This window comes from Littorina saxatilis, linkage group LG3 (assembly GCF_037325665.1).
Source record: "Littorina saxatilis isolate snail1 linkage group LG3, US_GU_Lsax_2.0, whole genome shotgun sequence".
In the NCBI taxonomy this organism is placed as follows: Eukaryota; Metazoa; Mollusca; class Gastropoda; order Littorinimorpha; family Littorinidae; genus Littorina; species Littorina saxatilis.
This window is the reverse complement of record NC_090247.1, coordinates 43,232,270-43,242,269: the sequence shown is the minus strand read 5'-3', so window position 1 is coordinate 43,242,269 and position 10,000 is coordinate 43,232,270. Positions and strand designations below refer to the sequence as shown.

At 43.2% G+C, this 10,000-nt stretch overlaps 1 protein-coding gene across 2 annotated transcripts in view; it reads right to left on the bottom strand.

Moving 5' to 3' along the window:
* Positions 1 to 38: 38 nt before the first annotated feature.
* Positions 39 to 10,000, bottom strand: part of LOC138962439 (sialate O-acetylesterase-like) — an 11,731-nt gene continuing 1,769 nt past the window's right edge. Inside the window, exons 1-9 of one of the 2 annotated variants that reach the window (XM_070334245.1) lie at positions 7,998 to 8,091; positions 7,160 to 7,485; positions 6,659 to 6,794; positions 6,110 to 6,272; positions 3,553 to 3,638; positions 2,461 to 2,591; positions 1,988 to 2,142; positions 1,081 to 1,276; positions 39 to 463 (exon numbers count right to left, since the gene is read on the bottom strand). In XM_070334245.1, the coding sequence (XP_070190346.1) occupies positions 197 to 463; positions 1,081 to 1,276; positions 1,988 to 2,142; positions 2,461 to 2,591; positions 3,553 to 3,638; positions 6,110 to 6,272; positions 6,659 to 6,794; positions 7,160 to 7,485; positions 7,998 to 8,052 (1,515 nt within the window). In that variant the 5' untranslated portion in view covers positions 8,053 to 8,091 and the 3' untranslated portion in view covers positions 39 to 196. Of the gene's footprint in view, positions 464 to 1,080; positions 1,277 to 1,987; positions 2,143 to 2,460; positions 2,592 to 3,552; positions 3,639 to 6,109; positions 6,273 to 6,658; positions 6,795 to 7,159; positions 7,486 to 7,997; positions 8,092 to 10,000 lie in introns of those variants that run through there. The other variant, XM_070334246.1, reaches the window with a different exon arrangement.

Below are 10,000 nucleotides of genomic sequence, written 5' to 3'. Positions count from 1 at the left end.
ACACACACACACACACACACACGAGAGTAAGTAAGTAATAGAGCCTGTACAATCTTTATATTGGAGAACAACCACGTTTATGACGAAAACAAAACACAGAACCAAATCGCCACAAGAACAGTTACTGATCCTATTGTTATACTTTCTACAGAGCATTGCAAGACATAAGTCTGAGCAGTTCAATGCTAGAATGTGTTCAGCCAATAATGGCAGAGTTATGCTCACTAATAGATCGAGTGATGTACGGAGGCGCAGGCAGTCCCGAGGTCTTCCCGTACAAACTGCACAGCTTCAGGTCGCAGGGACTCGTACGCCATTCGTACCGCATCCCTACCACGTGGCGCGAACCACAACCGGATGTGGAAATGGTCACGAGAGAACCGGAAGTTCTGCTGATTGGAGCGTCCACCCACGTGTCAAGCACGTCATCACAGTGCGTTGTGTTGAGTACACTGCAGCAGACCTGAAAAGTATTCGTAAACTGATTGATTCAACGTGGTTTTTGACTCTCACAAGTGTTCAACTGTGTATGAGATTGATTGCAAATTGTAAATACAAATAGTAAAACTCACGTTGAAATCTTTTACAAATCTGTTTTGCAAAATAGTTCAGCATATTTTATCCGTCCTTGATTGTGAATTCAAAAAAACCAAACGTGTCGTTAAATTCACTTTCAAACTGTACAGTCATTCCATTTGTAAAGTAATTGAGCATACGTCCCTAACCATAGTATGCAAAGGCTCAAACAAAGGAGTTGGAGTCACTTGTTAAATTTGTTTTATCCTTTGTTAACTTGTTAACTCTTTCATGCGTAAAACTCGATTACATGAGGACGCTGCTGACCATTAAGATTTAGTTATGGAACCACACTCTTTATTACTCTTTCTCCGTTCTATCATGGCTGCCATTCAATCGCTCTCTAAGACATATTGGGAATCCTTCATCAAAACAATTATTGCAGTATATATATTGTGCATCTGTACGATTTCAATTCTTCCAAGGACCTAAACAATCATATTTACCTTGAACCGTTTAAAGTAGTTTCGATCCTATTGAGACACACAAAAAAACAGAACTCACTTCAAAGCCATTGCTTCTAACATCCAGCTCTGTTTTCCCATGATCGTACTCGATGGTGAGCTCGTGAGGATCGCCATTTGCATTGATGGCTGTCGGGAAGGGTCCTTGAAATATGACGTCACTGTGACCGTAGGCCTGATTGAGAGCACCCAGCACCAACCGTTTCGCCACGTCCTGCTTGTAACGAGGGTGAATTCTGCAAAACATCGTGGGAATTAAATCATCATCATCATCATCATCATCATCATCATCATCATCATCATCATCATCATCATCATCATCATCATCATCATCATCATCATCATCATCATCGTCGTCGTCGTCGTAATCGTCGTCGTCGTCGTCGTCGTCATCTTAACCCTCGTCGTCGTTTTCAAATCAGCATTGTCGTCATATCTATCCTCTTGGTCCTTGTCGATAATCCAGTTGATGGACTGAGGTCTATATCAGTGTCCCAGTTACATGTGTATACTTAAAATCCTTCAGATATGCATACGTGTACTTTTGAGGCTCAGTTGGTACTGTGTATCGGGAGACCTCTCCCAAACAACAACAACAACAACACCAACACCAACAACAACAACACCAACAACAACAACAACAACAAAAACAACAACAACAACAACAAAAATAACGGAATGGGGTAATTCGATAATATGAAAAATTGCTGACGCCCGCATTTGCATGGAGTTCTGAAAATGATGAATATGCAATATGACCGGCAGCGTTTGATGTCGATAAAGCATTCTTTACTCCGCAAATACATTTGTCATTCTTGCAAATATGAATGAGGGAACTAGTACTCATGAGCTCATCACGGTTTGTTGGCTAACACCAGGCGAACATCCCTAAAAAACCGTAGAAAGAGGAACTATCACGATACACAAAACATTGCTAGCAGTCTTACGATCCACTCGGGGAGTCGTAGTCCGGCAGATCCATAGTGACAGCCATGAAGGTGTTGGGTAGCGCGGGGTTCGGGCTGTAGCCATAGTTAGCTGTCTGGGCCCACCTTTCCTCTGGGAAAAGTCCCACTGCGTCGCCAGGCGCATTTGGTGCTAGCTGCGACGAGAGAAGGAGAGAAAGCTTGCTCAATAAACGTCAGGTTAAGATTGAAAGTAACCGGGTTAGCGAGAAGTAGCAAGGCGTGACAGAGTGTGAAGAGAGTGAACGGGTTTGGCACATCTTAGGGCAGATAGTTTTTCAGTGCTATAATTATACTCTCTAAAAACAAGTACACTCGTCTTTATATTCCATGCTTCTAACACATTATTGGTGTCGAGAAACTTTCAGAAAAAAAGAGCATATCCTAGAAAAGTAAATTACATTCCAGTTACAGCGTTGCCTTCTCTGGTTTTATCTCAGTTAGGCTGGAGATACCTGGACGTATCCAAATGGAAAGTTGGCGGACGTCTGCTGCAAAGACTGTTGGTGAAACTGCTTCCGCCATTCCTTCAGCATCGCAATGATCTGACACGAGTAGCGGTCATAGTGGTAGGAATTGGATTCGCCTGCACAATACAGTCATCATCAGCAGTATAAACATTAGTTGTCTCACCGGGCAAACAAAACCAACAACAACAACAACAACAACAACAACAACAACAACAACAACAACAACATCTAACATTAACAGCAAATAGTTATGCCAACATTTTCAAAATGCTATTAATTAACAGCACTGAAATATAGAATGATGCCATTCTGTACATTTGCAAAATGTTCCCATAAAATCCAACTTTAGAGTTTGAACCGAAGTTGCAAATCACGCGAGTGACATGGCAAAACAAAAAATACATGTACTTCATTTTCTTGTTAAATGCCAGATGCTGATTACAATCCATTTGGTATTCTTAGACATCCTTCATAAGTTCACAAGGCCTCTTCATTAAAAATAAAAATTAAAAATAAAAACTTCAAACTCTCTTCTTGTGAAGACCTGTTCTGCCCTTTCGCTCGCTTAACCAGAAAGTGCCACATAAGGTCGTACTTGACTCACTTCAATATCAAATTACGTATCGCACCATAGAGGGTCGTACTAGCATCACCTTGATGCCAGATAGCGCATTATATAGGGTGGTATTAGCCTCACCTTGATAACAGATAGAGCCATATAAGGCCGTGCTAGCCTAACATTGACAACACATATCACCATATCATGTCATACTAGCCTCACCTTGATAACAGATATCACCATATAAGGTCGTGCCAGCCTCACCTTGATACCAGATAACACCATATAAGGTCGTGCCAGCCTCACCTTGATACCAGATAACACCATATAAGGTCGTGCCAGCCTCACCTTGATATCAGATAACACCATATAAGGCCGTGGTAGCCTGACATTGACAACACATATCACCATATCATGTCATACTAGCCTCACCTTGATACCAGATAACACCATTATAAGGTCGCACTAGCCTCACTTTCATAACATATATCACCATAATAAGGTCGCACTAGCCTCACCTTGATACCAGATAGCGCCATACAAGGTGGTGCTCAGGAGAGGGTTGATCATAGCGTTCCACAGGATAGAATCTCCCCTAGGTCCTCTGTTAATAAACGATCGGTATGTTGCAGTCACCCTATAATGTTATGTTGAACATTTCAAACCAAAGCTTTGATATTTACCTTCAGCTCCTTCTTCTTTTAATAATAATAATAAAGATAGCTTATATAGCGCCGCTTCACAAATTTAACTATGCTCTTAGCGCTGTACATCGAGATATAACAATTTCAATAATATAAATACAAAGATGATATTATAATAATACACATTTACAAATATCACTCACGTGCATACATCCTCGTGCACACCACGCGCATACACACTCCCACTCATTAACAAGTGCTTCCATCCCCCTGCCACTGAGATGTTCATATACCCCCCTGGACAAGCTCACACCATGTCCGTCTCCTCTCCGGACTGTACATACACTCAGCAAGAAAAAGAAAGACTAAATGCAAATTTCATACAGAACCCTATAGCTCAATCAAAGCTGAAGCAACTATACAATAAAGACACATTCAAACAACAAATCTAACTTCACCTCTAACAGTCTATAAAGATGGCAAGGACAATTTACAAGGATTCGCGAAAAAGGTGCGTTTTAAGGGAACTGCGGAAAGAGTCCTTAGAAGCAGAATGGCGAACGGAGGAAGGGAGAGAATTCCAGACAATGGCAGCCGCAGAAGCAAACGAGCGATTTCCAAAAGAAGGCAAGCTTCGCTCGAGAGTTTCCAGTTTGCGACTGTCAGCACGTGAGCGGAGGTTGTAGTCAGAGGGATTGTCATATGTGACGAGCAGTTCCTTGAGGTATTTAGGGCCATCTTCAAATTTGGCAGAGAAACAGATACAAGCAAGCTTGTATCTGATACGAGCGGACACGGGAAGCCAATGAAGGGAACGAAGAAGTGGTGTGACATGATCAAACTTCTTAGAACGATATATCAATTTGGCGGCAGAGTTTTGTACCTTTTGGAGTGACTCGACAAGTTTTTGATCACAGCCATAGAACAGGCTGTTGCAATAGTCTATTCTGGATAGAACTAGAGAACAGGCTAGAGTTTGAGCGGCTTGGGGGGTAAGATAGTGGCGGATAGAACTGATTTTCCTTACGTTACTGTACGCAATTGTGCGGATGTTTTGGACGTGGTGGGAAAGGTTGAGGAAGTGGTCGAAGGTAACGCCAAGATTAGTCACAGAAGAGACAAAGTTGACGTCGCTATCACCGACATGAATGCTAGAAGGCAAAGAATTTTCAGGGAAAGATCTGTACTGGGACCTGACAAGCATGGATTCAGTTTTCGAGTCGTTTAGCTGTAGTTTGTTAGCCGTCATCCACGCCTTTACAGCAACAACACAGTCTTCCATTTCACTCACAGTGGTATCAATTTGATCAATCTCACTGTCTTTGTACAACTGGTTGTCGTCTGCAAAGGCGTGGTGATCGATAGGATACTGTTTGACGAGGTTAAAGAGGGGGTTCATGTACAAAACAAAAAGAACTGGACCCAACACGGATCCCTGAGGAACACCGAACTGAAGGACTGTGGATTCTGAACTGATGCCGTTTACCACGACTGTTTGAATCCTATCCGAGAGATAGGACTCAAACCAGGACAGTGCAGAACCTGTGATGCCAAAAGTTGCCTCAAGGCGGGCTGTCATAATTGAGTGGTCAATGGTGTCGAACGCAGCGGACAAATCGAGAAGCGTGAGAACAGACACTTTACCGTTATTGAGAGCCATCAGAAGGTCGTTTACAATTTTCAACAAAGCAGTTTCAGTGCTGTGGGCAGGTCTATAAGCCGATTGGAGGCTGCTGAGAAGATTGTTTGATGAGAGGTGGGCATTAAGTTGCAGCAAGACCAGTCTTTCCAAGATCTTTGAAAGAAACGACAAGTTCGAAACTGGTCTGTAGTTCTTTAAATCATTGCGGTCGAGGGATGATTTCTTTATCAGGGGTTTGACAAGAGCTTGTTTCATGACAGACGGGAAAGTGCCAGAGAGAATTGAACTATTCATGACGGAGGTAATGTGAGGTAACACTGTGTCCAAACATTCAATCAGCAAATGTGATGGAAAAACATCAAGATCACAGGTTTTTGTACCAGACTTCAAAATCACTTTCTTCACATCGGACTCAGTCACAGGTTCAAACTGACAGAGAGGTTTGCCGTGAAAACAGCATCCAGCATCAGATTGTTGGGAGGGGGGTGTTTTGTCAAGATTGTCTCGAATGGTCTTTTGCACGTTAAAGATACACACAGACACAAACACGCAAATTCACACACCCACACACCCACACACCAAACCCCTCTCCCCCAACACACACAAACACACACGAGCGCGTACATGTTTTGTGCTTTATTTATTATACAGTCAATACTGAGGAACCTGACATGACCACACTGTGTTACCCTTACCCACACACATACACACACACACACACACACACATACACACACACACACACACACACGCACACACACACACACACACATCCACTAACACACCTACCTCTTGCTGCGGTGCTGGCACTGACCAATGGCTTGAGGGGGCGACCATGCCTCCACCAGAGTACCACCCCAGTAGGACAGCACCAGACCTATGGGATGATTGACGTGGGGGTGCAGGTACTCCCCGAACAGGAAGCACACGGACGAGAAATACTCAAACACTCCTAAAACAATACAAGAACACTTAATAAGCGTGATTAACCATTCAGTCAATAAATGTTGGTTGGTTGGTTGGTTGGTTGCTATTTAAGCGGGTCGGGGTGCTTTGGGGTACACGAGGGAATAGCACACAGAAAAACAGAAAACAAAGCAAGAACACTGAAGCGTGATTAATCATTCAGTCAATACATTTCGGTTATTTGGTTGGTTGGTCGGTTGGTTGTTACTTAATGGTTGGGGGTGCATTGGGGTTAAAGTGGGAATAGCACCAGGGTAGAGACAACAGGGAAGAAAACTGTTTATTGAGGAGACCAGGGATGGGGTCCAGAGTAGGGTATAGTTATCCCTCACCTTAGATATTTTCTCACGCCACTGCTATCTTTAAACTTACTGTTATTTGGCGTGGTCCATGGAATATTATAGAACACCGACGATTGAGGAGTGTCGGACTGAGTAAAATTTACTCTGGTAAACCGTACTTGTGGAAAAGACTGGGCAGTCTTGATTTCCTCACTGGCGTTTATAATCTGAAGAAAAAAGACGAAAGAAGCAAAGTAAAGATCTGTTAACATTAATGTTGTATTAAGGTGTCTAAGGTCGAGGAGTCAGATTAAAAAAAAAGGCGACAACAAAACAGCCAGACGTTATTTGCATGTGAACACATACGTAGATGGAATGCACAGTCAAAAGACGTGCAGTCAAGTGCAGAAAATCTGAGGGACGGACAGACAGACAAACACAAGTTGCTCAGCATAAACTTCACTTTCCCCCAAACAGTTACGATAAAGAAGTTCGAATGTTCTTTTTTCGGTAATTGGTATACAGTACAGCTAAATGACTTGCATCGGCTAATTTGATCAAGAACAAGCTATAGAAGCTTAACAGTACATACCTGGTTCATTTTGACCCCCATGTTACTTTGTCCCGAACACAGCCACACGTCACCAAACAGGACGTCACTAAATGTGACGTCACCATCATGTGAGTGGACGTTGACGATGTAAGGGCCTCCTGCGTTTTGAGCTGGAAGTTTGACTTTCCATTGACCTTGTGTGACCTTCGTGGTGACCGGAGTGCTGTCTGACCCCTGACCTGTGACCTTGGCGGTGATGATGTCGCCCTCTGTGTCTGCAGTGCCCCACAGGACGGCTTGTTGCGGGGCGCGTTGTAACACCATGTGGTCACTGAAGTAACTGTTCAGCAGCAGGGCGCACTCACCTTCAACACAAAAGATGATATATAAGCATAACTTCCAAATAGAAAGAAATGGTCGGCCTTTACGAGTGCGCTTTGTCAAGTTTTATTACGAGTCATACGCCTTTGTAAGAGAGAGAGAGAGAGAGAGAGAGAGAGAGAGAGAGAGAGAGAGAGAGAGAGAGAGAGAGAGAGAGAGAGAGAGAGAGAGACAGAGACAGAGACAGAGAGACAGAGAGACAGAGAGAGACAGATAGAGAGACAGAGAGTGAGTGAGAGAGGGGGATGGTGAGAGAAAGGAAAAAAACAGAGAGAAGGAAAGAGATAGACAGACAGACAGAAAGATATACAGAGAGAGACGGACGAGGGAGTGAAATAACGAGAGAGGGAGTCTAAACACGAAACACCCCATCCGGCCTAAATCAGATTTTTGTTTTACCTTCATAGTGTCTAAACTCCTCAATTCATTATCAAAACACCTGACTTAATTGATTTGCAGCAAAACGTGACTGGTGACTGTTACCATTTTCTCTTACCATAATAAAACGACAGAGCGACGCACAGCAGCCCGATCCAAGTCAACGACGCCATTTTGTCCAACAGATAAGACCAGCTTCGTGAACCAAAAGATCAAACCTCTGATTAGACAAGATAAGCAACACAGGCACAAACAGCTAGACATTGAGGTACTGAACTTGTCAAATCCAGGTGCACGGAGCCCCTGGGGCTTTTAGTCATACCTCAGGCAGCTATCCGTTGGAAGAACTACCAAGTTTCATTGACTTGCACCCAAAGAGTCAAGAACTGCGGGTTTTTTTACGAATTAATTTCGTACTCGGACCCGGCTGGTCTTGACCTATTTTTGGATCTAAATTTAGATCAGGTAGATCACCACATCATGCACAAAAAGACACGTCACTAAGCAAACTATGTCAGACATCATCATGAGTTTGTGTAAAACAAAATGGAGGCCGGAATCACTCAGTTGAATCGAACTCCGACCAAACACCAACGTAATAACTAGGTTAATTTATGCACTCGCGGGAACAAGAAACTGTCGAGCTTCACACATGAGATGTCATCGTTGGGTAGTTTTGGGTTTGTTTTACTACCATAGGAGGATTTTTGAACTGAAAATGCACTCAGCTGCAACAAAACCGCAAAACGAAGGCTGTGAGCTGTACTGTGCCTTTAAGCCTTGGTTTCCATAGTCTAGACTTCAAAGACCACTGGGTCAAACTATGGTCAGTGAATGTACGTGGTTTTTTTTAAATTTGTGTTTGTTCTTATATTGTCTTCTTTGAAATGTCTGAAAAGTTTTCTCTCTTGAATGGGCTTTGTTGGAATAAAGGAAAACAAAACAAAACAAAAACCAAGAAAGATTAGTTTTATGGTATGTTAAATCATGATGCATACAACGAAACATTACAAAGTACGTCGACCTTTGAAATTGACATGATAACGAGACAACGAAGAGACCTTACCTGAGTTACGAAGGGCGTTAACTGACTTCCATCTCTGCATAAAGATCGCGAGAGTCGAAAAGGAAAGTGCACACACGATGGTGAATTCATTTTTACATTTAGTCAAGTTTTGACTAAATGTTTTACCATAGAGGGGGAATCGAGACGAAGGTCGTGGTGTACGTGTGTGTGTGTGTGTGTGTGTGTGTGTGTGTGTGTGTGTGTGTGTGTGTGTGTGTGTGTGTCTGTCTGTCTGTCTGTCTGTGCGTGTGTGTGTGTAGAGCGATTCAGACTAAACTACTGGACCGATCTTTATGAAATTTGACATGAGAGTTCCTGGGAATGATATCCCCGGACGAATTTTTCATTTTTTCGATAAATACCTTTGATGAGGTCATATCCGGCTTTTTGTAAAAGTTGAAGCAGCACTGTCACACCCTCATTTTTCAATCAATTAAAATTGATTGAAATTTTGGCAAAGCAACAGCAACAATACACGGAAAAGTACAGCTAACTTGTGGTTGGGATCACAGGCACTCGTCACGAGGTGGGCGGGGCGTATGTCTTGGATGTCACTTGTGATGGACGGTCGTCTTCTACTATGGTTTATAATAGTAGTAGTCTTGAGAGCGCACAGGCCCCGCCCACTTTGATCCCGACCCGCTCGTGACGAGTGCCTGTGGTTGGGATAATGTCTTTACTTGCCAAAGTGGCATATATTGTCTTAGAGCGGAGAGCGAAATGCATGCGAAGGCTTAGTCAGATCTTCTTCTTCGTTCATGGGCTGAAACTCCCACGTTCAATCACGTTGTTCGCACGAGTGGGTTTTTACGTTTATGACCGTTTTTAACCCGCCATTGAGGCAGCCATACGCCGCTTTCGGGGGAAGCATGCTGAGTATATTCGTGTTTCTATAACCACCGAATGCCTGACATGGATTAGAGGATTTTGATTTCTGTGCGCACTTTGTCTTGTGCTTGCGTGTACACACGAAGGGGGATAAGGCACTAGCAGGTCTTCACTTAAGTTAACTTGAGAGATCGGACAAATCTCCATGCATAACCCACAAGGTGCGG